Source organism: Ursus maritimus, unplaced genomic scaffold (genome assembly GCF_017311325.1).
Source record: "Ursus maritimus isolate PB19 unplaced genomic scaffold, ASM1731132v1 scaffold_21, whole genome shotgun sequence".
Lineage (NCBI taxonomy): Eukaryota > Metazoa > Chordata > Mammalia > Carnivora > Ursidae > Ursus > Ursus maritimus.
This window is the reverse complement of record NW_024424564.1, coordinates 46,153,213-46,168,944: the sequence shown is the minus strand read 5'-3', so window position 1 is coordinate 46,168,944 and position 15,732 is coordinate 46,153,213. Positions and strand designations below refer to the sequence as shown.

Genomic DNA, 15,732 nt, shown 5'->3' with positions numbered 1-15,732 from the left:
GGGGGGGGGGGGGCTGAGAGGAGGGAGGGAGGGCGGCGCTCACATCACGCAAGGCCTGGCCCTCTGCTCCCACCAGCCTGCTGAAGCCCCATGGCCTCCCAGCAAGGCGGGGATGGCTGGCCCAACTTTATTATTAAGGAAACTGAGGTTCGGGGAGGTGAAGGGACTTGAGGCAGGGCTGCTCTGGGCTCTCTCCATAGATCAGGAGCAGGGCAAGTAGAGGCTTCAGAAGAGTCTCTTGTTGTCACTTGGAAAATTCCCGGCAGTCAGGAGCCCCAGCTTACCCTGATGCAGCCCTGTCTCTCCTCTCCCCCTTTCAGGGCGACTCGGGAGGTCCGCTGGTGTGCAAGGAGCCCAGTGGCCGATGGTTTCTGGCGGGGCTGGTCAGCTGGGGCCTGGGCTGTGGCCGGCCCAATTACTTTGGTGTCTACACCCGCATCACAGGGGTGATTGGCTGGATCCAGCAGGTGCTGACCTGAGGAGCTCCCCTCCCTGCAGAGCTGGGGCCCACCTCCTGGACTCAGGGAGTCCAGGGCACCTGCTAGGCAGGGGAGCAAGTATTCTGGGGGCAGCAGGGCCCCATGGAGGCTGGAGGTAACATCCCGTCGTCCCCCAACCTGCTCCCTGACATCTGCCCCAGGGAGGGCAACAGGAGGAGAAGGGCCGTTAGCTGGTGGTCAACTCCCCCTGCACCCCAGGGCCCAGACAGTCAGCAGGCCCAGCTGGAGGGGTTCACATCCAGCCTATTGCCTCCTCCTTCCCCTTCCTCTGCTACTGATTTGGTGGTGGTGGGGGGGAGCAGGGAATAGTTCAGCAGTGATAATGGGGCTTCCGGGTCCCAACAGGGGTGCCTGAGCTCCCCTCTGCCAACGCAGAGAGCAGATTCAGCCTGTGAACTTGAGGGGTGGGGATGGGAGGCGCCCCTAAGGAGGGGCCCCCAGAGCCCTGGAGACAGCCAAGTGGGCCAGCTGCCACCATAAGCCAAAGGGTGGGGGGAGCCCCGGGTCTAGGGTCCTCACCCCACCCCTACCTGCCCCTGGGCCTCCACTGCCCACTCTCACCTGGAAGTGAGCTCCACTGCCCTGTGGAATAAAGCCATTTGATCTGAGGCCCTGCTGTGGGGTTTGAATGGGGCCCGGGGCATCTATTCCACACTCTTGACTGAGCGAACTCTGCTTCCTGCTCAGTCTCTTCGTCAAATGGCTAGAAGGCCGAGGTGGGGTCAGTGGGGGCAGGGGTGACCTCCAGGGCAGTTGCTCAGGTCCCAAGAGCAACCCCAGGAAGGCGGTGGTTTGGTGACCCCTCGGATCAGAAGGAGGGAACAAGTGATAGGCTCCGTCTGCAAGCTTGGGAGGAAACTGAGGCAGAGGGGCGGAGCAATCCTCAGGATCACACTGGCGGGTTCGGATTGAAGCCTGGTGTGGAAGTCCTGCCTCTTGGTTCCCAGTCCACCACTTCTCAGCGCGACACTCCCTTTGCATTCCTGGGATCCTTCATTCAGCAAGCCCTCAGTCTCCTGCTACAGGCCACAGAAATGCACAGAACTCGGCTCCTTATCTCAGGAGGGGTGGGGATGACAATCCAGTGTGAAGGGGCTTGGGGGTAGCCTGGAACTCGGGAAGTCAGGGAAGGCTGCCTGGAGGAGGTGAGACTTGCGTTGCGGCCCAAAGGTGGCGAAGGTGGGGAAGGGCATTCCAGCCAGGGGAACAGCATGTGCAAAGGTGTAAGTCCCAAAAGAATGGGGCACATTGATGAGCTGTTTTGAGTTAAAGAGAGGTTGAGAGGGGAGCAAACGGAGATCAGATGACAAGGAATTTGAAGTTGAGTTAAGGACTTGATGCTGGGTGCTCGGGTGCTCTGGGGAGCCACGGAGGAAGGCTGTTTAGCAGGAGAGTGATACGAGTGGATTCACGTTGTAGAAGGACCACAGGCCCTGCCGCCTGGCCTCGGGCACCTGGGGAAGGAAAGGCTCTGAGGACTCGTCAGAGCTCGGAAGGCCTCTGGGAGGGAGGTGTGCAGGAGATATGTGGGGCCTGAGGTCTGGAGGAGGGATTTCAGAGCCTCTCCGCAGAAGGTGAGTGGGAAGACTGAAGAGGCGGGGAGACAGACACTACAGATGGGGGCCCACCAGGGAGGCTGAGGGCTGTGGCCAGAGCGGGAGCGGAGCTGAAGGGTGGAACCTTAGCCAAGTGGGAGTGGTCAGGGAGGGTCAAGGGTGCCCTCTGGGTGCAGCGGTGGAGGTAAGGAAGGGGGGAGTTGAGTCCTGTGGACAAGTCTTCCTTGAAGCCTAGCTGGGATAAGGAAGGGGAGCCTCGGGACGGGGTGGGGGAAAATTTCAAAAGCAGGGAGTGGCTATGGCTGCACATCCAAGGACCCCAGTGCCTCCAATGGCTTGCCTGCTGGGCCCACCTGCAGTGGGGGGGCGCGAAGAGGGGGAGGGAGGGAGATAGAGGAGACAGAGCAGACCCAGCAGACGCTGCAGGGGGTGGGGGGGCCGGGCACAGCTCTGGGTGGGGCAGGATGTTAAAGTATTCCACCGTGGCCTCTCAGGCTTCTCACCGAGGCCGAGGCCAGCAGGCGCAGTGTTGGGCCCTTCGCTAAAATGCAAATTCATGGGCTCCACCCCAGTCTTAGTCAGAACTGGGGGGTAGGGGTGGACAATCTGTTCTTCTAACAAGCCTCCTGGTGACTTTTTACAAAGTTGGACACAGAATGTGAGGTCAGTGCAGCGAGCAGGATGTCCCAAGGGCAGTGGCGAGGGGCCCCCAGGCTTGAGTGGAGCAGCGGGAGCCTCACCTGGCCCTGGGGAAAATCTCTGCCTAGGGGACCCCTGCTTTGCCGGGATGTCCCTAGCAGCGCTAAGATGCTGGGGCAGGGGGGCACGGTAGACACTTAGCGGGACAAGGTACGTGAAGGGACCGGCCAGGCGGGCGGGGAGGAGGTCCTGCTGAAGCCCAGCGTCCAGCGCGCTCGGAGAGAAGGTGGAGCAGGAGCCCGGGTGTTTCTATTTCCTGGGACTCGGGGCAGAAGGATTGGTAGCGCTAGGGAGGGGTGGAGGGGACCAAGAAAAGTCACAAAAGGAAGCAGAAGGGGTGTCCCCGGGTGGGATCGCGATGCAGAAGAGGCTGGAGCAAAGGGCCACGGGAATGGTGGGGTGAGGCTGGGAAGTGGGGGGCCCTGCTCTCCTGATTCCGGGAACATCCCCAGTTGGTCTACGGCTGCCCAGAGGCAGGAAGAGACCTGCATGGCTCCAGGGGCTTGGAAGTCCCCCGGTCCAACTCTTCACTTCACAGATGCGTTAACTGAGGCCCAGGGAGGGCAGGCACCTGCCCAAGTTCTCCCAGCAAGGCAGAGTTGGTGCCCTTATTGTGGGCCACTGGGCAGAGGATGGAGCCATGACCTCCCTCCCCCAATACACAGGACAGTGACCGCAGGGCAGGGCCCAGGGCTTTAAGAAAAAGCTCCATTACCTGTGAGTCATTGACCCCACCTTGAGTTTCGCTAGTCCCCGAAAGTGGCCCAGAGGAAGAGAGGAAGGCAGCCCAGCGGCTGTTTCTGCAGGTTTTATTACATGGTGGGGTTGGACACAGCCCGGGGGATCATAAGTGCAGGAGGGGCCTCTTGCTCAGCCCCTGCTACCCCCAGACTCTCCCCTGGGCGAAGAGAGGAGTGTCCCCCTTACCCTTTTCCCTACTTCCTTCATGGCCACCATGCCCCTGCTGGGCCCCCGCCTGCCCCTCCTGGACCCAGCAGGGCAGACAGGGATGGGAGCAGCCAAGGTGAAGGCTGGGTCACCCTCCGTCTTCTTCCCACAAGGCCAACCCCCCTCCCACCCTTCACCCCTCCAATACCTGACTCTCCATCTGGGGCTGAGCAGGTTCTTCCCCCTCTGAGGGAAGGGCGGAGGCAGGGCCACGCTCCAGTCGGGTGCTTTGTACACTCCCCGAGGGCGTTCTGGGACCTTGCTCCTCTTTGTAACCCTCACAACAACCCTGTGAGGTAGGCGGTGGCGGCGGGGAGAGCAAACCCATTGCACAGAGGAGGAAGACTAAGGCTCAGGGAGGAGATGTGACCGGGTCAGGGGGGAGGGTACCATTCATGCAGCTGGGAGACCCAGGGGAGGGACTATGGGGGCGTGGGAAACACAGCTGGACAGCGCCACACTTTGGCCACAGGCAGGCTGCTCTGCCCAGGGGTCCCAGGGCCCACCTCGGGCCTTGAGAGGTCCCAGCGGGCCCCCGCCCGGCCCCCAGAGGCAGGGGGAAATCACAGCCCCGCAGGTGTAGACAGAAGTGGCAGGGGGGAGAGTGCTTCCTCCGCCTGGAGCCAGGTGCCCACCCCGCGGTACAAAAATAAAGGATTTCAGATCGGAACCCCAAGTCCCTGGAGGTGATCTGGGGCCTCACATCCGGGTGCCTCTGGCTTGTAACAGCTAGAAAATAAGAGGGGGAAGGGGCAGGGGGACGGGTGGGAGGGTGGTCAGAACACCAGGACGGGGAAGAGAGGGTGGGGCCAGTGAGGAGGGGTGAGGCAAGGCCAGGGGAGGGCAGAGAGGAGATTGAAATGGAGGGAGGGGCAGGGAAGAGAGGGAGAGAGAAAGAGGTAGGTGAGTCACAGGCTCCCTTCTGAGAAGAGGGTGGGGGGCTGAGGCCCAGAGAAGGTGAATTCAGAGCCGAGGAGGGGGAGCAGGAAGGGGACCCAGCTCGCCCATCCGGGAGCCCCATGCCCCATCCTGGGCTGGGTGGTGGCTGCCTCGGAGGCCAGAGTCACCAAGACTCTGGCCAGGGGTGTCAAGGCCAGGTCCCTGCTGTCTCAGGCAAAAGGTCACAGACAGCAGCTGTCTGTCTCCATTTCAGAGGCAACTATGGCCCAGAGAGCGACTTGCCCAAGGTCACACAGCAGGCAGATAAGATTGAGGAGGGGCTCGGGGGCACCAGGCCAGGACTTTTTCTGTGACACCCCGATCCTTAGCCAGCTCTGGCTGATTCCTTGTAGGCCAAGGGAATCCAAGGCCGGCCATCCTTCCCCACCCTCCCCACCCCCCCACTCTCCCCAAGAGCCAGGGAATCCCATGGCAGGGGAGGCTGTGATGCCGGCTTTCCCCTCCCTCCTTCCCAGCCCGGCTCTGGAGCTCTGGTTCTGACGGATGGCTGGGAACGAGGCCGGCCCCCTGACATTCCTCCCCTCTCAGCGCCTCACAGCCAAGGCCAAAACAGGTGAGGGGAGAAAGTCAGCGGAGCGCCGGGCTCGGGTCCAGGAACGGGAGCCGCGCCCCCTCCTGGCTTCCGCCCTCCCTCCAGCTCCGCCAAGCTACAAACCAGGGATGGCGGCTCTGGGGGGCGGGCGAGGGGCCGAGGAGGAGCCCTCACTGCCAGCGCAGCCTCAGGTCGGAGGGGTGCGGACGGGAACCTGCAAGGAGGAGAGGTGAGGAGGAGGCGAGCAGGTGAGGCTCTGGCCCGGGGCTGCCCGGCCTCAGCGGCGTCCGGCGGCCGCGGCGGGGCTGGGGGGCCCGGCGGAGAGGCGGCGGGGGCCCACGTGCCCGGACCGGGGAGCGGGAGGTGCCAGCGGGAGCGCGGGAGGCGGCAGGCGGGGCGCTCGGGGAGGCGGGGCCGGGGCGCCGGGGCGGAGGGCGCGGGGGGCCGGGCCCGGGGCGGCCCCGGGAGGGAGGGGCGAGCAGGCGGAGAGGAAACCCGGGCAGGGGCAGAGAGGGAAGAGGCAGGGTGCAGATGAGATCCAGGAGGAAGAAGAGGTGGGTGGAGATGAGGCAGGGCCTCCGGCGGGAAGCGGAGGAGGAGGAGGCGGTGGTGGGAGGGAGAAAAGGTTAGCGGGCTCCTGAGATGACAGGGCTGCAAAGAGAAAGTGAGAGAAGGGACGGTTATGCGGCCGCGGCGGGCGGCGCGGCGGAGCTAGCCCTGGCGGCCCGTCCCCCCGCAGGCCCCGGCCCCCGGGGCTGCAGCTGGCTCCAGCGGGCAGTGGGCGGGAGGCTCCGGCTCTTATTAGCAATCATTCTCCTCGGGGGGTGGCTGCACCTTTCTCCTGGGTATCTGCCTCCACCTGCACCCGTTCCACCTCCACCATCACCTCCTCCTCCTGCTGCCGCTCCTCCTCCAGCTGCTCCTCGGCGCTCTGTGCACCAGCCGGCGGACCCAGGGAAGAAAGAGCGCACAGCTACCGAGGGGCCGGGCCGGCTGGCGGCTGGCCCCGCGGGCCCCACCTCAGGGCCGGACGGAGGGGGACCTTGAGGAGGGAGAAGCTGGGGCGTCTTGTCCAGTCCCCTGGGAGCCTGGGAAGGGACTGGAGAAAGGGCCCAGAACGGGCCCCTGCCGGGACCTCACCGATCAGCCTGGCTGCCGTTATCCGGAGCGAGACCGGGTGAGGGGCGGGAGAGGAACGGGATGGGTGTGGGGCCAGGGTATCCTCGAGGGGCTCCTGGGAAGGCCCCACTTTAGGAGGACCCAGAGTAGAAAGGAGGCCAGGGGAGGCCCAGGGCGGACACCACGCACATCTGGGATGCCCTCCACAGGCTCCGACACCCCAGGCTCTGAGGCTTTGGCGGTGCCAGCCACTGGCCCTGATGGGGGTAGTGTGGGCAGGGGAGGTCACAGGACAGGGAGGCAGACAGATAGGAAGCCAGGGTTCATAAGTCTCCAATGCACGGAGACAGGCCCCCGGGAGGAATGGTCTCCCTTCTTCCCAGCCTGGCTTGCTGCCCCGCCCCATGGGCCCGCCCAAAGGCCCTCGAGGCCTCTGACTGGCTCTGGGTTCAGGGTGGCAGGACCTCTGCTCAGCCCCCTTCCCACGGCCGGCTGTTGCTGTCCCAAAGGCCAGGGCCAGAAACACATGGCTGAGCCCCATGGGGTTCCTGAACCCCCCTTCCTGCAGAGCACCTGAGAAAGGGGCCCGGGAAAGGGGCAGGATTCACACATTCGGCTTCTCTGCCCTGGCCCAGACCAGCTGGGGACATTTACCAGCCTCTGGGAAATAAACTGGCCATTTGGATCCCAGAAGTTCTCAGCTTGACGGTACCACAGACAGGACGTGGTCTACCCTCAGCTTTCAGAGAACACGACAGGGGGGCCGAGAGGGCCAGGGCTTGTCCAAGGTCATGCAGAACACAGCACACCATGCCCAAACTCCTGGTTTCAGGAGCCCCTTTCAAACGGCATCTAGGTCCCCTCCTGCTGTGCCCTAGGAACGGTCCTGATCCCATTTCACTTCTCCCCCCGCCTGGGCCTGGGTAACCGCCGTGAGCAGATGGGACCATGGGTGGTATGGGATGGATGGCATTGGCTGTGACTGGGTGGTGATGTGTGTGCAGCAGGAGGGAGAAAGAAGCAGGGATGGCTAGGTGGAGGGGAGGGAGGCAAGAGTGGGGCAGGGAAGCTGAGGCTGGGGGCTCACCTTGGTTTTGCGGCTGGACTCCGAGCTCAGCCCGTGTGGGGAGCTGTAGAGCTCCTTGGACACCACGCACAGGAACTCTGCCTGGTCCTCGCTGCCGTAGTTGTAGGAGGAGCCGATATTCACCAGCTGGGGGGCAGAGCATGGGGAGAAAGATGACGGGCTGGGTGGAAGGCAGCCAGCAGGGAAGGGGCGTTGACATCCACACTGGTCAAGATACCAACTTACGTCCCGATCTGGCTGTTCAGGCCCAGCCCTGAGTTTCCGCAGAAAGTCAGTCTTCTTCCCATCCCCCACCTAGGTGTCTGGCCGGCTCCCAGGCCCAGCCACCCCCCTGGCTTGGCTGGGCCTGTTCCTTGGAAGAAGGCTGCCTTATCTTTGCTGCTCCCCACCCTGCACCCCAGCCCCAGAACTAGGGGCCACTTTCTAAAAACAGGTGGAGGCCGATGATGGGCAGGTCGTCCCCCTCTGTTCCAGATGTGGCTGAAGCAGCCCCAGAACCAAGTCGTAGGGTAGGGTTGGCATGATGGGGCCCCAGAGAATATTCTGTTCATTCTTGGAAGCAGAGGTAGAACAGGTTGTCCATTCCTTAGGCCAGCGAGCCGTCAGCCCGGCCTCTGAGAGCCCATGCGATTGCCAAAGGCTCCTGTAGGCTCTAAGAGCAGCCCCACTTTTGTTCTGGGGTCCCTAGCATAACCACAAGCACAAGGCCCTGTGCATGACGTTCAGCCCCCAGGGACCCTCAGCCGACAGGCCGTGAAAACCATCAGCCCCTCTGGCAGACAGTGCTTGAGGAGGTGATGACCCTGCAGAAGTCCCACAACCAGGACGAGTGGAACAGGGATTCGAATCCGGGATCCTGAGTCCTCTCTGGAGTCTTGTAGACTTACAGACCGAGAGTCTGCGTGATGCTGGCTGCCTCCAGTGTCTGCAGCCCTACCCTCGGCTAAGGACTTTATCAACGGCCCTTCCCATGTTCACGACAGTCCTGCGAAGCGAGCACTACTGGCCCACATCACAGATTAGGAAACTGAGGCCCAGTGAGGAGATAGGACTTGCTCAAGGTCACGTGGCATGTTAAGTGTTGGGTCCAGGCCTCTGGCTCCTAGACAGGGCCTGTTCCTCCATCCTGCCCGGCTGTCCTGCGGAGCCCCAGCCTTCTCCCTCCTTCAACCTCCACAGGCAAGGAGCTGTGCGTGGACGCAGGCAAAGGGCTAGCCAAACCCTTTTCCTTCACTAAGGGCCCATGTGACCTTGGGTTAACTTGCCAGCTCTGCTCTTCTGGAAACTGAGAGGAGGGCCGTGAGCTGCGTGGCTCTTGTGTTAAGTGTCTCCTGATGCGTAAACTGCACGTGAACCGGGGGATGATCGGTCCCTGTGAATCCTCGTGGGAAGCCACTGCTTGGGCTTCCCGGACGTGGCGAGGCCGTGACTTGGCCTGTCACTTGTGGGGACCCTGGGACCTGTAGCTGTGCACTCGTCACAGAAGGTGCTGACCCGAGGTGGGAGTCCACTCACTCATGTGGCGCTCGTCTCCTTGCCCCCGAGCTGTTGTTTGGGGGCAAGAGACCTGCTCGTCCTGCTGTATAGACCACTCCCCGGTGGCTGTGAGAACCCCTGTGCCTCCGTGTGGCCTTTTCGAAACCTTGCTCGATGTGACGGCTGGGGGTCTGTGGCAGGGAACCCAAGCCTGGGGCTGCGGAAGGGAAGGGCCTGCCTTGCCCGGAAGCTCAGAGGTGGCAGGTGGGGCCCCAGGGCCCCCGCGCACCTGCTCGAAGCGCCAGCCGTCGGACATGGTGGACACCATCTGTGTAAGCTCCTCCTCCTGGCACTGCAGCACGCGGTACACGTGCTTGGGGGGGACCTGCAGGCAGAGAGGCGACGTGGAGGACACCCGCGGGAGCGGCAGGCGCACCTGTCAGCCCCCCAGCTCCTTCTCTCCCCACCCACACCACATACCCCGAGAAGGAGAGGAGGCGGCGGCCATGTTCTGAGTACCTACTACGTGCCAGGCACTCGACCTGCGGGATCACTTAATCCTCCACACACCCTAGGAGTTATGGGATTTTCACAGAGGCTCCGAGGGGGTCTTACTCGCCCACGGTCACCTAGCTGACGTGTGGCAGAGCCGGGACATGGGTGATACAAGGGGGCCACAAGGACGACATGGAACCTCCCTGCTTTGATCTCCGGGGGCTGGGAGAGGGTGCCTCACCACCTGCCCCCCCACACACACCCATGTCGCCCCCAGGGTGGCCAGAGAATCCCTCTAGCTCCTCCCAGACTGGGCCCAGGGCCCAAGCTCAGAAATGTGAACTCCAGCGGTTCGTGCCCTGCCCACCAGGGGCCTACCTGATCCCACGAAATGGGTCATTCGCTCATCCTGCATTGCCCCCACACGGCCCCCTGTACCTCCACACGGACCCCATTTTGCTTGTGAGGAAGGGAAGAGTGAATGTCTCAGCACCTCTATATTCCACAAGGGGAAATCAAGGTCCAGAGAGCGCCGTGATGGGCCCAGGGTCATACAGTGAACAGAGCCACGTCGGGGACAGAACTCAGTGTGCTTCTCCCAGTCTGGGGCTTTCGCTGGGCAGCCTGGGAGCTGGACCACACCCTCCCTTTACAGGCTAGCTTGGCCTCTCCACCTCTCTCAAGCCTCCTCCCGCCTACCCCCCCCCCGCCCCCCGGCCTCCTCTCCCGCCACAGCTGCCCTGGCGCTCCTGACCTGGGTGACGGGGTAGTCCTTCTCCTCCATTCTGTCTTTGATGATGCGGATCAGCGGGCCGATGTTGTAGAACTCGGCTTCCTCTAGGACACCTAGCACACACCGGGCAGCCCACGGTCACTCGATGGTCCCCGTGCCCTCTTCTCCCCTTGTTCCCTCTGCCTCCACACCCACTCCCACGCCCGTTACGGGCAGTGATGAGCATCTCTGAGTTCAGGGCTCAAGCAGGAGGGAACGTTTCCTTCCCTGGATCCCACACTCTCCGTGGAAGGAGATGCTGCCATCCAACCAGCTCTACACCCCTGCTGTGCTGGGCCTGGTGACCTAGGGACACCTGCCAGTGCCCTCATCTGGGGGCTGCTCTGGGGCTGGCAAGAGGCAGAGGCTTGCTGGGACTGGAGCCTAGAATGCCGCACCACGAGAAAGACCTTGGCGGACCCCCTATGACATGTTCCCCCTCATGAAGCATGTGCTCGGTGCAGGTCCTGGGGCTAAGCGTTTTATGTTCTCTCCTGCAGTTCATTCTTAGCACCAGAAGCAGGTACCTTCGTTGCCTCCGCTGAACAATTGGGGAAACTGAGGGCCGGAAAGAGAAGCAGCTGTCCAAGGCAACGCAGCCAGTAAGTGGCAGAGCTGGGATCCAAATTCAAGCTCCTCTGACTTCAGAGCCCACTATAAATGCATAATCTCTGTGCCCATGCCTCTCCCCCACGCTACAGTTTGCAAAGCCCCTCCTGCGCTCATCATGAGCCCTAGGGACAGGGGGAAGCAGGCATTATTGTCCCTTCACAGCTGAGGGAACTGAGAGTCTCGGAGACTAAGTGAGTCACCTTTCCAGTGAAGGGGAGTGGCCCCACGCCTTTGGATTCCCCTGAGTTCGTACAGGGCAGGGGCCCCCTCTAGTCCTTTCCTTGACCGGCCTCTGGGCTCCTTGAGGACACGGCCCATGTCTGATCGACCCTGCTGTCCCAGGCACTCACACGGCACCTGACACAGACTAGGCGGTCACTAAATGTTGCTGCCTGAGGACCCCTTGTGAGCCCTGCAGATGACAGACACACGGCTAACGTGGCATCACGGGTCCTTGGTGCCGGGTGCTACTGTCACCCCATTTCACAGATGGGGGCATGGAGGCACAGAAGCATAAGTGACTTTCTTGGTGTCACGCAGCTAGTAAATCTCTTCCCAGGTCCTAAGGCTCCTTCCGTGAGGGCCCCGGCCCTGTCTGAGGTGCTGGGCATGGCAGAACTGGGAGAATCCCAGAACCTGTACACAGATGTCAGCTGGGACACAGCTGGAGTGTTCACCTCCCCTCCCCGCGGGTCCTGCTCCTGGGCCCCGGGTATCTGTGCTCCCTGCAGAGCGCCCTGAAAGCGGCGGGACTGGTGCCCACAGTGGGCTCTGAGAGTGAAGCCCTAGTCTGCTGGGGAGCTACCTGGCCTCTAGACCACCAGGTCCCATGCGGGTCAGGAAGGAAGACCATGGGCTCCGAGTGAGGAAGGATGGGCTGTGCTAGACACCCACAGGGTACAAGCACCAGGACTCAGGACACTTGTTGTCCCCAAACATGCTCTCACCGCCCCTAATTTATATACACAAGTGGAGGCTCAGAAAGGAGAAGTGACATGTCCAAGCTGGCCTGGCTGGGTCGGTTGACCCAGAGCCACGCCCTGTGCCCCAAGGAAGAGTTGACTTGGCCCTGACTGTAGTCCCTGCCCCTGGCTGAGGCTTTTCCAAGAGGATATTCTCTCTGGCACGGCTTCTCCAACCATGGGCTGGAGCCAGAAGTGGGCATCTATGGGCCCAGCCGGCCCAGGCCCCAGAGGAACCAAACCCCTGCTGGGGAGCAGGCTCTCCTCCCCCACCTCCTCCCACAACCAGCTGTGCTACAGAGGCCGCTGGATTTGGGGGAAGAGTCCCCTGCTCCACCCACCTGCTGACTGCCAGCCCTCACCAGGCATCTGAGATAGCGGATCCCCCACAGAGAGAGAGCCAGACCTCCTCCTCTCAGCCCATCTCCACCCATTCACACCTGGCTTCCCAGGAGGTCAGGAGAAAGGGCATCCCTGCCCACAACAGAGGCTGCCGGCCTCACAGGCTCCCTCTATCCTCTGCCTCTCTGTTGGCACTCAGCAAAAGCTCAGGCTGGTCAGCTCGGTAGAGCCCCGAGGCTCAGTCCAGGCAGAGGCTTTGGGATTCAGCCTGGTCGGGGATAAGGAGGCAGGCAACAGGAAAGAAGTTAAATGTCCCCCCTGCCCTGACTGGGAGAAATAGCTTTGGACCTCCATGGAAGGCCCTGGCAGACTTCAGAGGGCAGAGCTAGGATGAGGGTCCCAGCCGGCCCCCTGGCCCAACTCACCCTCCTCAGCCATGTCCTTGTCCAGCACCAGCTTGCCATGCCGAAGAAAGTTCAGGATGGGCCCAAAGTAGGTGGGGTCACGGTCAATGAGGTAGGCCCCAGTCTCATCCTATGGAGATGAAGGGCACAGGCCGTGAGAGGAGAGTGAGGCTCCCCCCTCCCCCCGCCCTACTTCAGGCCCAGTATGGATTGGAGGGAGGGAGTGAACCCAGAGTCTGCTCTTCCCTGGAACAAAGGGGCATGATGAAGCAGAAAGGCTTTGGGGTCAGAAACACCTAGGTTCAAATCCTGCCTCTGCCTTTTCCTCACTGTGTGACTTTGGGCCAGTGACTTGGCCTCTCTGAGCCTCGCTCCGCTCCCCCATAATGAGGGGTCATTGTAAGCATGAGTTCTGAGGGGCACCTGACCCAGAGTAGGGTTCAGTGATTGTCCCTCTTAGAGACTGTTCCCCTGAAGCCTGCCCTACACTATCTCCATCAGATCCCCAGTCATTCTGGGGATGTTGGATGTTTACAAGTTTCCAAAGGAGCTGCGATCTCATTGGACAGGCACGGCCTGCAGGGAGGCAGGGTGGGAGTCCATACAACTCTACAGGGGTAAAACGGAGACATCAAGGGGTGAGGGGACTTGCCCAAGGTCACAGCATCAGAGAGTCAGGGAATGAGGGAGAGGGGGCCCTAGAGGTCTCCTCCAGACCAGCCTCCTCTGGTTACAGACAGGAGGCTGAGCCTGGAGCAGGGAGGGGTCTGACCCAAGGTCATGCAGGCAGTTTGCAGCAGAGCTGGGATGGGAGCCCAGAAATGGTGCCAGAGAGGCCAGGGCTCCTCCCTGATGAAGCCCAGCTCAGAAGGCACCCCAGGACTTCTCCACCCAGCTCCCTGCACTCCTAGGCCACCCACACCCCAAAGGGCGGGGGAAGCAGCCTCAGTAACTCCCTTCCCCAGTACGGGAGTCCCGTTTGGGAAGGAGGGCAGGCCCTAAAGGAGAGGGAGAGTCCCGATCCACCAGCCTCCCGGAGCGGGAGCCCGGGGCAGTGCTCAGAAGGTTCCAAATGGCCGCGGCCTGGCGTTGTCCCGTTGCCACGGCAATGGGCACATCCCTCACTCTCCCATCCACTTCGTCCGGCCAGTTCTTCCTGCCTCCGGCTCTTGGGAAATAAAACCAGCCGGGTTGCCGGCCAGGGCGGCCCCGATTCGGGCAGGCAGAGGACCCCCCGCCCGACGGCCGCCCACCGCGAGGGCCTCACCCGGTCCGACTGCAGCTCTTCCCCCTGGCACAGGCGGCTGAGGAAGGACTTCTGCTCCCGGCACAGTGTCTGCCGGGTGGTCAGGAACACCGTGCCCCCCACGTTGAGCCGCACCCACTTGCCCCAGCCGCCCGCCGCGCGGCCGCCCATCCCCGCCGGCGGCGCTGCCTCCCCGGCCTCCATCCTCCCGGCTCGCCCCGGCGTCTGCATCCTCCGGGCGCGGCGGCTGGGGGCGGGCAGGTACCGCGCGCCGGGCATGCCGGGAGCTGTAGTCCGCGCCCCCGGAAGGGGGGAGGCGGGGCGGCCGGAGTGGGGGGGCGGGGTCTCCGGAGCCCGCGAGCCGCCCTCCCAGCCCGACCCACTCCGCGCTTCATAGGCGGCCCGCAGACCCGGCCTCTAGAAGAAGCCCTTTGGCCGAGTCACGGTGTTTGGGGAAGGTCAGCTTCGAGGTCACCGGGACAACAGAGTGTGCTACTCCAAACCCGCACTCCTCCCTCCCGTGTGTTCTTCACATGACTGTTTTCTCTTTGTCGGGTCTGGGTCATCAAACAGCTGATAACGGAAAGAAACTACTGCTCCCAGGATTCCGCAGCATTCACCTGTATCTATTTTCCAAGATGCACTCATACTGCCCTTTGTGTGTGGGGGTGGGGAGCAGGCCGGGCTCCTGGCCAACGGAGGTTCTTTGAGGACAACATATATGGGCTGAAAGTTGACCGACCACCCACTGTATTCCAGATGTCTCTATTAGTCACTGAAGCTCTCAGCAGCCCTGTGAGGTTGGTATCACCATACCCATATTGCACAGGCGAGGACGCAGATGTGAAGTGAGCTCCCTGACTCACACAGCTGGTGAGTGGCAGGCCGGCAATCCAGGTGGGTCCGGCCAACCCATGGGCTGCCGGTGCTCCCTGGGAAAGATGTCTAGGGAGGAAGGGCAAACAGGGCGCTGGATCAAAGTCTGGAGGACTGGGTTTTCATCCCGGCTTTTGTAGGCTGAGGTATTGGGCGAGATCTCAGTTTTCCATCTGTAATTCGGGAGGGGGAGGAGGGATTGATTCTGTGGGTCCCCTTCTAGGTCAGATAACTTGGAGTTGGCACTGACATTGTGGGTACTGCAGGGTGGAGGAACAGGGGCAGCTCCTCATGTCATCTGGGACCAGGTAGGGACAGGGGCCGAGAGGAAAGCTGCCCTCCTTATCTTTCTCTCCTAGATGTGTCTGTCCTGGTCCTGGATTAAGGGGGAGGGGTCTGAGGTTCCCCTCAGTGATCCCGGGTCCGCCCCCCCAACACCCTGGGTTCCCCACACTAGGCTGCCTGGCCTTGTGCCAAAAGTTCAGTTACCATCCAAGGCTCTGCCTTCGCCACAAAGCCCTCCCCTTTGGCAGGGAATAGGTCACAGCTGCTAGAATGTTGCTCCTGAGAACTCACCAATATGTTCTTGGGCAACTTCCTCTCTGAGCCTCTCTGAGGTTTTTTCTTTTGCAAAATGGGAATTATAATAGTTGCTCCCCCAGAGCATTGTTGTGAAGATTACATTATATAATGTCTGTTAAACACCTGGCATAGGCCCTGGCTTTCAGTATATTGGGTGGATGGATGGACAGGTGGACGGGTGGATGAATGAAATGGGACACGGACTGGCCTTGAAAGCTCAGCAGCACTCCTGGAACATAGTGTGAGCCCTCAACCATTGTCTGCTAAAACAAAGCTAGAGCAAGAAATATTTCTATATCCACTTAAAGGTGGTAGGCAGGGAGCGATATGGTCAGCTTGGCCACTTGGACCACTCCGGGGGCTGCAGGGAGGATGGCTTGAAGCACTGAGAGACCAGTTAGGAGGCCACCTGGGTCAGGACGGGGGGAAGCTCAAACCAAGGCAGTGTCAACGGGCCAAGACAGAAGAGGGTGGATTCGGTGGCTACTTAGGAAATGGAAGTAAAGACTCAGGTTCAACGGGCTGTGGGAAGGAGGGAGGAGGCAGAAGTAGAAGGTTCTATGA

General features: G+C 61.8%; 2 protein-coding genes and 1 long non-coding RNA gene across 4 annotated transcripts in view; 1 reads left to right on the top strand and 2 right to left on the bottom strand.

Annotated features, from left to right (window-relative positions):
- LOC103676410 overlaps positions 1 to 401 on the bottom strand; it is a 9,818-nt gene extending 9,417 nt beyond the window's left edge. For both annotated transcript variants that reach the window (XR_005836755.1, XR_572101.2), the window contains exon 1: positions 285 to 401. This is a non-coding gene — a long non-coding RNA (uncharacterized LOC103676410). The remainder of the gene's footprint in view (positions 1 to 284) is intronic.
- TMPRSS6 (transmembrane serine protease 6) overlaps positions 1 to 1,873 on the top strand; it is a 32,409-nt gene extending 30,536 nt beyond the window's left edge. The window contains exon 17 of the mRNA XM_008705582.2: positions 321 to 1,873. Within this exon, the coding sequence (XP_008703804.2) occupies positions 321 to 479 (159 nt within the window). The 3' untranslated portion in view covers positions 480 to 1,873. The remainder of the gene's footprint in view (positions 1 to 320) is intronic.
- A 2,350-nt stretch (positions 1,874 to 4,223) lies between these two features.
- KCTD17 (potassium channel tetramerization domain containing 17) lies at positions 4,224 to 13,959 on the bottom strand. Its single transcript, XM_040637493.1, is given in 10 exon segments — positions 4,224 to 4,432; positions 5,319 to 5,338; positions 5,340 to 5,392; positions 5,395 to 5,409; positions 6,030 to 6,126; positions 7,402 to 7,527; positions 9,167 to 9,262; positions 10,127 to 10,218; positions 12,486 to 12,594; positions 13,732 to 13,959. Coding segments are annotated over 10 exon segments (888 nt in total). The 5' UTR covers positions 13,942 to 13,959; the 3' UTR covers positions 4,224 to 4,362.
- Between the last annotated feature and the right edge of the window lie 1,773 nt (positions 13,960 to 15,732).